General features: G+C 37.8%; 1 protein-coding gene across 6 annotated transcripts in view; it reads left to right on the forward strand.

Moving 5' to 3' along the window:
• LRRC49 (leucine rich repeat containing 49) overlaps positions 1-15,914 on the forward strand; it is a 158,711-nt gene that overhangs the window by 6,824 nt on the left and 135,973 nt on the right. For 3 of the 6 annotated variants that reach the window (XM_072809446.1, XM_072809444.1, XM_072809448.1), the window contains exons 4-7: positions 1,589-1,786; positions 2,129-2,231; positions 6,261-6,464; positions 14,348-14,414. In XM_072809446.1, the coding sequence (XP_072665547.1) occupies positions 1,589-1,786; positions 2,129-2,231; positions 6,261-6,464; positions 14,348-14,414 (572 nt within the window). The remainder of the gene's footprint in view (positions 1-1,588; positions 1,787-2,128; positions 2,232-6,260; positions 6,465-14,347; positions 14,415-15,914) is intronic. The other 3 variants (XM_072809449.1, XM_072809447.1, XM_072809450.1) reach the window with 1 other exon arrangement.

Raw genomic sequence — 15,914 nt, forward strand, 5'->3', positions numbered from 1 at the left:
GTAAACTCATCATGGGGATAGGGATTATGACTCTTGTGTATGATACGAGCTGAAAAATGTAAGGATAAAACTCCTTTAAGCATAGATGAAACTACTCTTTGATTTCCTCTATACCTCTATTTCCTCTATACCCCCCAGTCTTTTAAAGTTTAAATCTGCCTCTTAAATTGAGAATTAACATGAAGTTTTAACAAAATAATTTAAAAACCTAACTCTGATGCTAATGAGAGAAATCAAGGTGGTCTGTTGTTTGTGGAGTTTTACCTTTATCATCTTTAGCTGACCAGTTACACCTTAATCAGTTAATTCTTAGACTATTTTTGTTCCTTCCTGTTTTTTTTTTTTTTTTACCTATCTGAATTTTGATTTCTAAATCAGTTTACTGAATCATGATTGCCATGGTATCCTGCTAGGAGCTAAATCCTGTCACAAGAGCAGTTTACTGGCGAACATGTTGTCAGTTCTGAGTGACTATATTCTAGAACACTATTTTTTTTTTTTTGATGTTTCATGATACTTAGAAAAGTGGAGTATGAGCACTGATTATTTTGCACAAGAAGCTAGGTATGTGATACTTCGGTTTATACTTTGTAGACTCATAGAAGCTAGCAAATATCATTGCTTGACAGTTTTTTTTTTTTAAAGATATTATTTGTTTATTTGAGAGAGAGAGAAAGAGAGAGAACACGAGTGGAGGGGAAGAGCAGAAGGAGAGGGTGAAGCCAACTCCTCGCTGAGCAGGGAGTCCCATATGCAGGGCTCAGTCCCAAAACCATGAGATTATGACCTGAGCCAAAGACAGATGCTTTACTGACTGAGCCATCTAGGACCCCTCTTGAAGCTTTTTAATAGTATCTATATAGAACTTGATTTTAAGTTGTCATTATACTGTCTGATGGTCTCCCAAGGAGTATGGTAGCTTCCTAGATTTGTGTTATTCTTTTCACCTTATTGGTTTGTTTAAGCAGAATAATTCTGTGGTAACCATCATTTCTATTTTACTGCTTATCCCTTCAACATCATTTGCTTCTTTTAGGAAATTTTCTCTTAATAGGAGAAAACAGTAGATTTCCTCTGATGTTCAGACTGACCCCTTTGACCCCACTACTCAAATCTTACTTCATTTCTGGAATTTCCCAGCGTCTCTTCTCGACCATCCTACATTCTTCTGGGTCTTTAAAATATACTTTAGTATTCACCTCCTCCCAAACCCATGTGTAACCATCTTCTTAAATGCCAAATAACTGTCACATTTATGTGTGAATATATAACAGATACTATTTCTTTTATTCTGCATTTCGTTTTACTAGTCTATTTCATATTGCTTGCCCGTTAGATTGAAAGCTACTTAATGGCAGTCAGGTGTATAGGACCAACAGCCTCTAAACCTCTTGGGAGGATCATATGCCCCGTGGACCCTAACTACAAATGTACAGCATTTATCCACATCCATTGGTCTCTGCAATATTCTCTACTAATGGTAGCTGAAGATACAAAGAATCTGCTATCCAAAACTACTTTCTCTGTATTTCCAGTAGCAAAGTTATGTATTGTGTAGCTTTGTGATAAACTTTTTGATATTTTGAAGGAGATGGAAGAGTAATAAGCCCTTCGCCTCGTAATAAATCATCATGCATCTCATCCACAACAAACGTGACAGAACTATGTGGGCTGGAAATGAAAACTACCATGAGCTCCTTATCAGCCTTTGGAGATTCTTCCATTCAGACACCTTCAAAGTCCAGAATCCGGCAGGGCTGTCATAGTGCTGGCCCAAATGTATCTGGTAATGAGGGACTATCATCTCAGTTTTAAGAGAGTTAAAATTTAGTACCAGGAGTCAGCATTATAAAGGGGTAAATATAGTGCTAGAGTAGCTCTATACTTTCAACCAATCTGTAAAGCAAGGGAAAGATTATTTGGTATATACAGAACATGTAGTTCAGGGCTGAGGAGGAAAGGAACAAACTCAGATGTAGTAATTAATTTTTTCCTTAGAGAGCTATGGAAACTGTACTTTCCAGAAAAGATATTTGTAGATGCTAAACTTCCCCAAATATAAGGTGACTTTAGTTTCAAGATTTTAAGGTTTTTCTTAATCAAGTAATTTGTATATCATTTTCAATAGGTGATCATATTAATCTGGCAAGCTCATCAATGCCGTCATTTCCCATTTTGCAACGTTCTTCTGAAGAGAAAATTCTGTACTCAGACAGGTTGACCCTAGAAAGGTAAGGACAATTTCTTTTCTTTTTTTGATGAGATAATACATAAACACGGTACAAGATTGGAAAGATAGAGAAGTGTCTCTCTCTTCTCTTGTTCTTTAGCTCTCCAGTTCTTCCACATAGGTATAATCACTGTTACCAATTTTTTATTCTTCCAGGGGTGGGAGGAGGGATTTTTATAGTTATGTAACAGTGCTTACCTATACCCTGGAAGAGTAGTTTAGCAGTTCTAGACTATGACATTGATAAAAATGGATTTTAGGATAGAATAATTTATAATATAGTCCTCATATGGGCCCTTCTAGGCCCTATCCAGTTAAGTTCCTGTTACCTCACTGGCCTGACCTCCTAATTTCTCCTTCATCACTCTACTGAAATTACATTTGCCTCCTTGGTGCCCCTGAAATACACCAAGTGTGCTTATACCTCAGGACTTTTGCATTTGATCTTCCCTTTGCATAGAATACTGTGCCCCCACGTGTCTGTAGGCTCATTCCCTAACTTCTTTCAGGTCTTTACTCAAATGTCATTATGTCGGGGATGACCTTTCCCAGCCAACATCTCCAAAACTACTACTCCTTCCACCCTGACACTCCCTAAGCCCCTTCTCTGCCCTATCTTTCTTCTGAGCATTTATCACCCTCTAATGTATGAAGTATTTTACTTATCAAGTTTATTGTTTATCTCCTTCTACTAGAATATAAACTCCACAAACACGGGGAGTTTTATTCAGTTCTGTATCCCCAGCACCTAGAACAGAGCCTGGGACAAAATAGGCTAAAAATTTTTTGAATGAGTGAATATATTTAGGAATTGATCTTTAGTTTTAAATCTAGGAAGCCTTTGAATCCTCCTACACTGTGGTGGGAATGCAAATTGGTACAGCCACTCTGGAAAACAGCATGGAGGTTCCTCAGAAAGTTAAAAATAGAGCTACCCTATGAGCTAACAATTGCACTACTAGGCATTTATCCAAAGGATACAAACATAGTGATTCAAAGGGGCACATGCACCCCAATGTTTTTAGCAGCAATGTCCACAATAGCCAAAATATGGAAAGAACCCAGATGTCCATCAATAGAGGAATAGATAAAGAAGAGGTATATTTACATACATATATGTATATATATTGTATGTGTATATATATATATACTGTACATATACGTATGTACATACACATATATGAATATACATACAACGGAATATTACTCATCCATCAAAAATAATGAAATCTTGCCATTTGCAACATTGTGAATGGAACTAGAAGTCATTCTGCTAAGTGAAATAACTCATTCAGGGAGACAAATACCATATGATTAAACTCATGTGGAATTTTAGAAACAAAACAGATGAACATAGGGGAAGGGAAGGAAAAATAAAATAAGATGAAAACAGAGAGGGAGGCAAACCATAAGAGACTCTTAACTATAGAGAACAAACTGAGGGTTGTTGGACAGGAGCTGGGTGGGGGGACGGGGTAACTGGGTGATGGACATAAGGAGGGCACATGATGTAGTGAGCACTGGGTGTTATATGCAACTGATGGATCACTAAATTCTATCCCTGAAACTAATAATGCAGTATATGTTACCTAAGTTGAATTTAAATAAAAAAAAAATAACTCTAGGAAGCCCTTATCAATACAATGGTAGATGAAGCACCACCATCCTACCTTAGTGCTATAACCAGCCTAGAGAAACTATTTCTGCTATACAGCATAGTAGTGCATTTCCAAGAGCAAATTGTTAAGCAGACTTCTTACTTGAGCAGTGCACACTTGACAGTGAACTGTCATAGACCATCTGTGTGTGTAGTTGGGGAAAAAGCTCTCTGGAGGGTGTGATGTGTTGTATTGTAGGCAGAGCACCACTTGAGGGCACCAGCTCTCATGACAGCTTTGCAGTATTGTTGATTTTGTGATCCTAATGCTACCTAATATTTGTAACTTTCCTGATAATCCTTTTAATGTTTTGAGGGATTTTATGGTAATTTTTAGCTTAGTCTTTTAAGTCCAAGAACAGTACCTCAGTCCTTCAGTTGTGTGTGCCTTGATATTAACAGGAGCCAATGTTTGTGAGATTGTCGCATAACAAGTTAGGAATTTGAGTGGTAGCTTGTGGTAATTCAGGCAGTTGTGAAGATGGTCCTTGTATCACGGACATCTAGGGTGAAGGTGCAGACTTTGGTTAGGTGGAGACTTGCTTACCGAGGAAAGGCAGGATCAGGGGAATTGACTCTGCCTCACAGGCTCGTTGTGAAATGGCAGGATGACAAAGATGCCAGAAGCTCAGGCATAATGTGAGCAGTACCAGAATGTGCAGTCAAGAGTTGGGTTAGCAGCAAAGCCCTTTAGAATCATTATTTGAGAGCCAGTGGTAACAGCAGTGGTTTCCAAAGGCAGATCTGCCATGCTGTACTACTTCTGTGCCAGGAGACTGAGGGATCCAGAGGAGACTCCAGACTGAGAAGAAGTGCTTAGAGAGTTAGACTCTGGCTGTCCTGGGAGTTAGGCGTACCAGCATCAAGTAGGAAATACAGAGGCAGAAATATAGTCTAATAAACACCTGGTGTTAGGGCAGGACGTATAACAAATCAGGGATTTTGTAGGCAGAACAATCCCCTCTGGAGAGCACTGGCTTATTATGTATGTGTGTTTGCTTGTTTTGCTGCATGGCAGGGACTTAGGGGGCAGAGGGGTGGACAAGTGAGCCTTGCAGTTGGGACTTAGTCACTGGATTTGGAATCTGAGAAAGTGACTTTACTTCAAGCTACAGCGGCTTGTGTAAGAGGGAGGCCAAGATTATTTCTTTTCCTTTCTCAGTGATGACTGACTCAGAAATTGGGTGAACTAGAAGCTGGGGGTATTGGTAAGTTTAACAGAGAAACAGAGGAAGACTGAAGCAGGAAAAAGACAAAGTTTTTTGCTAAGTTGATAAGTAAAGATACAGATTTTAAACTAGAAAACTTGTCTTTTATTAATTTATACTTTACAAGGTAAGGAGCAAATGTGGTAGTATTGAATGCACGAATGAATTCTAAGTACTAAGCGCACATTAAAAGATTTCAACCACAATTTCACTCATGCTTGTAGCACTCTTATTTTTTTTAAAGGTTATATTCGCTTGATTTTTACTGAAAGGAAATAGTTCTAATAAGTCTCCACATTAGAGTTGTTCACACGCTGATCAGTACAGCTACATTTTCATGTTGAAAACCTCAGAGTGGAATCATTCCTCTGGCCATTTTATTAGAGTAGTAGAATTCTTAAAGGGCCCTGCACAGATTTACTTCACATGTAATACACAATAACTTTTCACATAATTGATGCTTTAGTGTTTCAAATACAGCTAAAAGCGTGTATTAGTAAGGTTTCATCCTATCCTATAGCATTCTGAATGTTCTGCAAAGTCTAAAGTTAATGTTGAACATGTAAATACTCTTAAGATCTGTGCTTCTAAGGAAATGTGTAATAAGGACCACCTGCCCATTAATGGATTTCAGGATGAAACTGTATTCATGAAAGTGAACTGTAGATGGCTGAATTTCTTGCTCTTCCTAAGATGTCATCTAGCTCAGGAGTCTGTGATTCCATGAGAGACCTGTGTATGAGTTGTGGTTTTTTTCCCTTACGACTCAGTTGCCTGGGTATTCTTAGCATCAGTGGATTGATGGCAAGGGTATTTCTCTGGTTATGTGACATGGTTCTTTGAATCATTTGAATTTTCAGAAGGCAATTACATTGAGTGTTTTCTGATGTTATGTCAATTTTATGAGAAATAATCAATATTGGAGACTTTTCTTAATACGAGAGCTTAGACTTAATTTTAGTAATTGCCTGTCAAAGTGTATTGTCTTTTATAGAAATAATTTATAATTAGATCCAGGATATTCAGGTTCTGGAGGCAAGAAAGGATTCTGTTTATTTTTCTCTTCTCACAGTGTGGGAGCACAAAGATACTATTATATTTGTAATAATAAGAGGAGACAGGTTATCACATCGAAACTATATTAACTTTTTAAAATGTTTTCTAGGCAAAAGCTGACTGTATGTCCTATCATTGATGGAGAAGAACACCTTCGTTTATTGAACTTCCAACACAATTTTATAACTCGGATCCAAAATATTTCTAATCTACAGAGGCTAATATTCTTGGATTTATATGATAACCAAATTGAAGAAATCAGTGGGCTTTCTACTCTGAGATCCCTCCGTGTCCTTCTGCTGGGGAAAAACAGGTAATCTTTATAGAACAGATTTGTTTATTTACTTGGGGCTAATGTTGAGACTTCTGGTGTTTGAGAGCAATTCAGAATTGAAGAATCCTTAAGAAACTAATAGACTAAAAAAAAAACAAAAAAAAAACGAATAGACTAAAATTTGGTAAGATTATTTGAATGGATTAAGATTCCGTCATAATTTGTTTTATGAGATTCAATCTGACAGACCAAATAATATTTATGGAATGCATATTTTATTATTTCCATTACTTCCCAGTGCTCTATCTTACATGGAAGTAAATAGCAGACTTTGGCCTTAACTTTTTATTTTCTTGAGCTATCTTGTAAGCAACCGTGTATATTCACTTTCGTCTTGTGTGTTTCACTTATAATCCCTCTCTGTACTTGACTGTGGGTAGACATTTGATATTTCAGGTTTGTCAAATTACTGATTGATTCTTGTTCAGATGGTGTTCTCGGTATGCATTTAATATTACATCCTATATGAGCTTCCCCAGTTCCTTTTCTAAGCTCTGTTGAGTAGTGCAGTTACATAATTTCTGACCGATAGTTGTCTATGACTTTTCTCACCATTCTGTTTTACTGGATAGCTTTCGCAATGCCTACAAAGAAGGGCTGTTTAGCCAACTCCAAAAATGATTTTTATATGATCAAATGATGAATTTTAGTTACAGTATTACACCCAAGCTTGGTTCCCCTCCCCACCACTTTCTCCCTGACACCATGGATCTCCAATTACCTCTTTATTCTCACTGGTCAGTGGTAATATAAGGTATTTTTCCAATATCATGCCCCAGAATCCTAGGCTCTTGTCTCTTCTCTGTGTTTACTACCAGTATAGTTCCTACCAAAGTAGTTTATTGTCTGTACTTGGTTCAAGTGTTATACTTTAAACTGAACATTATGGCAGCTGGAGGGAATTTGGGGAAATTAAAGGAGCATGGAGTATTAGAGCTTAAACTGACTCCAGAGATCAGCTCTCTTATTCACAGAAGAAGAAATGGAGATGTAAAGGGACTTTTGCAGGTTATATATGTATAAACTGTATGCAGGAGGAATATGCCAGCAGAGTAGTTTATGGAGTAAAGTAAGAAGTCAACTTTTCATACATTTAAGGCATTCCCTTTAGGTGCTCCCTGTTCTCTCTCCCAGAGATTTCTTAACTAGTTTCTAATCTGTGGAGTTTTTGATTTGTTTGCATAGCTTACATTTGTTTTTTAGCACCATTGCTTTATGGCCTCCTTTCAGTCCTGGAGTTTTTTCCTAGTGACATTTTTAATCTCCTTTGCTAGTTTTTTTTTTTTTAAAGATTTATTTATTTATGATAGACACAGAGAGAGAGAGAGAGAGAGGCAGAGACACAGGCAGAGAGAGAGGGAGAAGCAGGCTCTTATACAATAGCTCATCAGCATAAATTAATAAATGGTACTGTCTGTCTAAAGGAAAGAAGCTCTGTGTTTTAGTCTGATAAGTCTAAAACTTGGCATGTAATTTCTTTTGGACTTCTTTTGATTTGTTTGTTTGTTCTGATAAGTCTAAAACTTGGCATGTAATTTCTTTTGGACTTCTTTTGATTTGTTTCGAGCCCGATGCGGGACTCAATCCCGGGACTCCAGGATCGCGCCCTGGGCCAAAGGCAGGTGCCGAACCGCTGAGCCACCCAGGGATCCCCTCTCCTTTGCTAGTTTTAAACATAGTATCTAAGAGCCGCTCCTGGGTCCCAGTGTTTTAAATTATCTCTCAACTGACTTTTCTTCCTACTTCTCCCTTGCAGCTTCTCTGACTTCTCAGAAATAACCTTTTAAGTTTTTTTAAAAAATAACTTGTTGCTTGAAGACACCAGTCTATCTGACCTTCTTACCTCTCCAGAGGTCTCTTTGTTCTCCAAGTCTAAGGGATTTAATGCCCTTTTCTGTATCCTTATCCTTGGTCAAATAAAACTAATCTGATTAAGTCACTTCCTCTTTCTACTCTATCTTTCTGCTTTGTTTGTGTTTGGTCATGTTTTACTTCATTTTTCACATAAAGAAAACAGCTATAAGGAATTTAGAGCATTAGTGTTCTCGAGTGAAAAAGAAAGTCAGAAAGACAACTTTCTGCATTCTCCCCAAATGCATATTTCTGAAGTATCAGAACAAGGCAAATCTGCCTCATGTTTTCTAGTCAGCTATGTGAGCCTTGAAGATGCAAATCTATCCTGAGGCAGGATTTTAGTGAACTTTAGGCAAATCTGGCTAAGGAATGCTGGAGGAGAGAGCAGCTCATCAGCCACCCTGCCTCCCCAGGTTTGTCTTGGATGAACTGTTGCCCCCTGCTGGGCCAGTCCAGGATGGTTTCTCTCTTTGCAGAGCACTGCACCATCTTTTAGTCCAAGACAGTGGAACCAGCTGTTAAAATCCAGGGCAAACATATTTCTCTAAGTTCCAGCAGCTCCAACAAAGATTTCTGGCCAAAATCTAGAATGTGCTCAGATTCTGTATGTGAGGTTTGCATTGCTACCGAAGAACCCCCAGCCCCTCTGTACCACTGTGCCACTGAAGTTCTTGCCATCTAACTCTTCTACTTTCTGTGTTCTTGTTTATCCTTGTGAGATCTTCTCATGCTTGCATGATCACAGGCTAATGGGTAGAACTTCAGTGCGTTTTGTCTCGTCACCCAGGATTATAGATACAAAACTCAACAGGCTCAGGATTCCATATTCCTTTCCTATTGATTCCTGGAAGGTCTCCACTTAAGGATTTGTCTCTAACACCTGAAAAGCCTCGCCTTCATATGTATTTCTGTAGTGTGGTCCTTATGCAGGCATCAGTATCATAATATGGCTTGCAGAGATAGGCTATGATGTACCCCTGGGGGTCTGTAGCTGCTGATGTGATGGGTAAGGCTTGTCTTCTCCTAGTTTCAGTCCATTTAATGGGAGAACTTCCTTTTAAAAAACATCTTTGGGTCGTATTGGGAGCTGACTACAATTCTGCAAATTCATGAGGTCAATACCTAATCTGAGCAGTGGTCTCCTGGTCAACTGATAACTTTATCTGCCTCTGAATTCTTTAGAATTGAATCTTATTTTTTCTTTTTCTTTCTTTCTTCTTCTTTTTTTTTTTTTTTTTTTTTTTTTAGGTCATTTCAGGTGCTGGGGGTGGGGGAAAGAATCTATGATAAAGGTAGTTCATGAAGACAAGACACCAAGATGTTTGGTTGGTCTGGGTTTAACTGACAATGAATGACTTAATCTATTTCTTTCCCCTATTTCTCTGGGCAGTCCAAATCTGCAGTGAGAATAGTGAAGCCACCATGTGTCAAAGCTAAAAGAATGCCTGAAGTCACAGCATATAGGTGGTGTTTTACTGGATAGCTTAATGGTATGTGAGCCTCTGGTAGAATTCTGTGGGAAGGCTGACGACACAGGCTGGGCTCTGTGATTGGACCACCTTAAAACTGCCCAGAGTTTCTGATAAACACAGAAACAGAATACATTGATCCTCCAAATCTGAGAACTTTAGGCCGAAACAGTCTCTGTCCCTTGTGTGTAGTTTTCAAAATGTTAAAAATAGAATTCTCAGACAAATAGTAATTATAGGCCAATGTTTTAATTAACTCAATCATGAGGGAACCAGTCGGATGACAAAGCTGGTTCAAAAGGAGGATAAGAGAAACTGATATATAGTCAATGAAAAGCAAAGAATGTCAGAATATGAGTAAGTTATAAAATGGGTTCATGTCCTACAAAGCAGTAAGATTATAACCCTCTGAGTTATTTCTCTAACACACAGAAATAAATTACATTCCTACCTGGCAAAAATCATCATTATATTTTAATCAATTTTCTACAAGTTAGCATATAACTTTAAAGAGTTTGGGCTCTCATGAGTAGTAAATAGTCAGGTGGTCCTTAGATAGGCTTGTTCACAGTGCTCTGATATATTGAGAGGACATGCAGTCAGTCATTCTTTTGCCTTATTTCCAAATATTGGTTATCTACACTGAATAGCACTCTTTATTCTATACTTAACATATCACAGTTTACAAAATTAGTTTTTATACTATGTTTTTTCACTTCAATATATTAAATTATTTATATCTTCTCATATTAAATGTTCTTTGAGAAACATTTTTGAAAACACTTTTTAGAGCTGTGTTGTAGATACATAGATAGATGGATTCACTTAATATTTTCCACTTGTTAGACATTTACATTTGTAGATACATAGATGGATTCACTTAATATTTTCCACATGTTAGACATTTACATTGTATCCCTCATTTTTGCTATGATAATGCTGTGAAAAATATCCTTACCCATAAATCTTTGTCTGCCTCTCTTATTTCCTTGGAATATGCTTTAGTATTTTCTAAGTAGGTGAGTTCATCCTCATGAAACTCATATGAGAGGAAAGTTGAAATTTGATGAAGGAGATCTGTATTTTAAGGTAATACTTCTCAAAATGTGAACTCTGGCCCAGCAGCATCAGCACCACCCAGGAATATGTTAGGCAAATGTTTGGACCCTGTCCCAGAAACTCTGGAGGTGAAGCTCAGCAGTCTATATTTTAGCAAGCCCTCCAGATGATTCTGATACTCACAGAAGTTTGAGAACTGCCATTTTAGGGAATGTGGACTTGGCAGGATCAAAGAGTTGCATAAAAGGCTTCTCTAATAGCTGGGAAGTCAGATTGCTGGAGAACATCACTCTGTCCTAGCCATATTATTAGGTTATTGTAATTTCCTCCAATTGTTCTAGGTATTTCAAAAGCAAAGCAGGCAGAAGAATAACTTTGTTGATAGTTTTGTCTGTTTTCCTATCTGATAGTGTCAGCTATAAGGTTGAGAAATTCTTTTAAAATACTAAGGAAAAATAGAGATAGGAAGAACAAAAGACAAAATGGGGGAGTAATGAGAGAGAGAGAAGGGAGAGAAGAATGCTGTCACATTGTGATGGGGCATAGTGGGTATATGACAGATATTTTTATATACCAAATTGGATTGAATTGGTTGTGGTGATGTAATTTTGGATTTGGCAATGGTGTAGCTGAGTTCTTTGGCTGAGGTCACATGGAGATGGAAATTCTCAAAGTTTAAATTGGCATTATGTTTACATAGTGATCAGCATATAATGAAGTTTCAAGGGATGATCCAGATTCTGGAAACATTTAGGAAGGTAGAAATGGTTCTTTGAGGCCATAAGCAGTAGCAACAGAAATAGTGATAGGCAGGTGATGATCAAGATGGACTGCATGAACTTCATTTCTACCCTTTCTTTGCCACTGCTCCCTTCCCTCTACTAAATTATGGCAACAGGAGAAAGTAGGATCTGTAGGAGAGGAAAAAAAATAAGAGGGAAGTAGTTTTTGTTTTGGTTTGTTAGAACTGTCTAGTTGGAGGCAGTTAGACAGGTAAGGTAGCCAGAAAAGATAGAAATGAGGAAACAATGGATGGGCCCTATTCATTAAGGAATATAAGAAGGGACATTTTAATGCTCAGCATCATTTGGCATCAGGGGAATACAAATCAAAACCTGATACCTATCAGAATGGCTAAAATTAACAGATCAGGAAATGACAGATGTTGGCAAGGACATGGAGAAAGGGGAACCCTCTTACGCTGTTGTTTGGAATGCCAGCTAGAAAAGCCACTCTGGAAAACAGTATGGGCGTTCTTTAAAAAGTTGAAAATAGAGCTACCCTACGACCCAGCAATTGCACTACTAGGTATATAACTCCAAAGATACAGATGTAGTGATCTGAAGGCACCTGCACCCCAATGTTTATAACACCAATGTCCATAATAGCCAAACTCTGGAAAGCATCCAGATATCCATCGACAGATAAACGGATAAAGAAGAGGTGGTATATATAAACAATGGAATATTACTCAGGCATTAAAAAAGAAATCTTGCCACTTGCAATGTTGTGGATGGAACTAGAAGGTGTTATGCTGAGCAAAATAAGGCCATCAGACAACATATGATTTCACTCATATGTAGAATTTAAGAAAACAGAGGAACATAGGGGATGGAAGGGAGAAATAAAACAAGATGAAATCAGAGAGGGAGACAAACCACAAGAGACTCTTAATCACAGGAAAGAAACTGAGGGTCACACTGGAGAGGAGTTGGGTGGGGGATGGGGTACCTGGGTGATGGACATTAAAGAAGACGTGATGGAATGAGGACTGGGTGTTATATACAACTGATAAATCACTGAGCTCTACTTTTGCAACTAATAATATACTATATGTTAATTGAGTTTAAATAAAAAGTAAAAAAGGATAAGGGGCATTTTATTTATTTATTTATTTACTTATTTATAGATTTTATTTATTCGTGAGAGAGAGAGAGAGGCAGGCTCCATGCAGGGAGCCTGACGTGGGACTCGATCCCGGGTCTCCAGGATCAGGCCCTGGGCTGAAGGCAGCGCTAAACTGCTGAGCCACCTGGGCTGCCCGATAAAGGGCATTTTAGAGATAAAATGCTGTGTTTTAAAATTTATAGCAATCGGAGTGCCTGGGTGGCTCAGTCAATTAAGTGGTTGTCTTTGACTCAGGTCATGGTCCTGGAGTCCCTGGATTGAGCTCTGTGTCTGGCTCCCTGGTCAGCAGGAAATCTGCTTCTCCTTCTCCCTCTGTCTCTGCCCCTGCTTGTGCTCTCTCTCACTCACTTACTCTCTATCTCTGACATAAATAAAATCTTTTAAAAAATTAAAACAAAATAAAACTTAATAGCAATATTTTAGCTTTTCACAAGACGGCAAATAAAAAATTTCAAATATTCACAAACTGAGCAGGTCTTGTAGAAAACATTTAAGTGATGTCTAATGTGTCTCTGTGATAAATAATCCTGTTATGAATATCCTTGTACATAAAACTTATCCATTTAGTTAATAGATAGTTATTGGGTTCCTACTCAGTGCGAGCCCCTGTAATAAGTGCTGGGGATGGAGTAGAGAATATGTTGAAATTTCTGCCCTCTTGAAGCTCATGTTTTGGTTTGAGGAAGGAGGTCATGAGAACGTAAACACATAAATAATGTAATTTTAGGCAAGGATAGGTGCAATGAAGTCAATTAAAGCTGGGGAAGGAGAGAGGAGGATAGGAAGGGGGAGTGAACCATGCGAAGTTCTGACTGAAGAACACTGAGGAAGAAGGAGCAACAAAGGTAAACACCCCAAGGCAGAAATGAACTTGTCAGATTAGAGAGAGCAAGAAAGCCCCAAGATGGGAGCAGAGAGAGCCTGTGGTAGGAGCTGTGGTAGGAGATAAGGCCGGACAAGGACTCAGCAGCCATGAGAGTTAGGGCCTTGAGGACCGAGATGAGGAGTTTAGATCATATTCTGAAGGGAACTGTGCCTTGTCCTAAGGTTATTAGAAGTAGAATTGCTGGGCAGCCCCGGTGGTGCAGCGGTTTAGTGCTGCCTGCAGCCCGGGGCGTGATCCTGGAGACCTGGGATCGAGTCCCACATCGGGCTTCTGCATGGAGCCTGCTTCTCCTTCCTCCTGTGTCTCTGCCTCTCTCTCTCTCTCTCTCTCTCTCTATGTCTATCATAAATAAATAAAAAAATCTTAAAAAAAAAAAAGAAGTAGAATTGCTTTTTCCTAAAGATCTGACTCTTAAGCTGTCTTTGGGACATTTCCCCCAGTGGGCATAATTAATTTTATAATTAAATCAATGGGAAATATGTTTTTGTCATATATATATATGTAAAATTACATATAATCTCTGTAAATGTACATATTTACATAGATCTATTGCTGTTTCTGTATCTACTTACCTAAAGATAGAGTAAAATTAAAATTAAAAGAATAAATTAAAATACCTTAGCATGTTTTGATTTACAATTAATGTGATACATCCATATTTCTACTCTACTTATTCTGATTTTCAGAATCAAGAAAATTTCAAACCTGGAGAACCTCAAAAGCTTAGATGTCTTGGACCTTCACGGAAATCAGGTATTGTAAAGCCCTTTTGTTTCTTTCTTTTCTGAAAAGAAGTCTAGGAAATTTGGCATTTTAAAGGTTTTAACAATGATACTTGTGTTGAAGTATTTCAAGAGTTATTTTACTGCTTCACTGAAATTTCTAAGGTACTAAGCCTGTTTATTTAAGATATGGTAATTCCTTAGCAGTAAATGACAGATGAAACTTATAAAACCTTTGGAATCCATATAGTTAGGACAATTCTGTTTCTTATTTAGTCTTTTATTATTTTCGAAATACATATTTTCTAACCCTAGCCCAACAACTAGAATATTACTAAAGATTTTCTTCTACTTAGATATTCTTCCTTTATTCTGAGGCCACCACCATCCAGGATTTCACATTTATTATTTCCTTGTGGATTTTTTAAAAAAAATTTTATTTATTTATTCATTCATGAGAGACACGGGGGTGGGGGGAGGGCAGAGATACAGGCAGAGGGAGAAGCAGCCTCCACGCAGGGAGCCCGATGTGGGACTCTATCCCGGGACTTGAGGATCAAGCCCTGGGCCAAAGGCAGGCACCAAACTGCTGAGCCACCCAGGGATTCCCCCCTTGTGAATTATTTTAAAGTTAGTTATATCACATATATATGTCTAAATTATACCTTGTTTAGCAGTATTGTGATGTATTGTCATCTAGTGTTTGCTTTTTGCATACATTAGTAGCTGACTGAGATGAATATATTTTGATTCAGTAACTGTAGTTTACTCCTTTTTGCTGTTTTAAGTTTCATGGATTAATTATATGAAAACTTTTTCTCCAGTTTATTATTGGTAGACATTTGTGTTATTTCCTTTTTTTTTTTTTTTGCTTGTTTGTTTCCTTTTAGGAATAGCACTTCTAAGAACATTCTTGTATGTGTTTCTTCCATGTACCATATGTATTCTAGGGTATACATCTAGGAGTGAAACTGATAGATCAGAGGTTAATTTAAATATCTAACTTTAAAAGATTATGTCAAATTGTTTTCCAAAGTGGTTGTACCAGTTTATACTCTCACCTGTAATGCAGGATAAGTCCAGTTGCTTCACATTCTTTTCAACATTGGAATTGTCATACTTCTTTTTTTTTTTTTTTATGTCTCAGGGATTTATTAAGTCATACATGCAGAACATACTGCTAATTGCATTAGCAAAAGATCAATGTAAAAACACCCCATAATTCTACAACTATCAATTTAAAAAATGTTGTTTTAGTAGTTGAAAGGTCCAACCTTATATTCTTGCCAGTAAGTAAGTTGTATAGAACGTCATTAGCACGAGCACAGGCTTCTAGAACCTCATAGACCCAAAGGAACATGGTTAGGCGGAGCAACAGCAAGTGTGTGTCCAGGAGGGGTGAGGCAAAGAGGAAGGGTCAGCACTAGTCCAAGTACAGTGTTGGTGATCTGGCAAGATAAGTGATTTAAGAAAGTTCATAGTTTAGAAATATCTAAAATTCAAAAACTGTAAAGCTGCAACGTGTCATTTT

The sequence above is a fragment of the Canis lupus genome, chromosome 32 (genome assembly GCF_048164855.1).
Source record: "Canis lupus baileyi chromosome 32, mCanLup2.hap1, whole genome shotgun sequence".
Taxonomy (NCBI): Eukaryota; Metazoa; Chordata; class Mammalia; order Carnivora; family Canidae; genus Canis; species Canis lupus.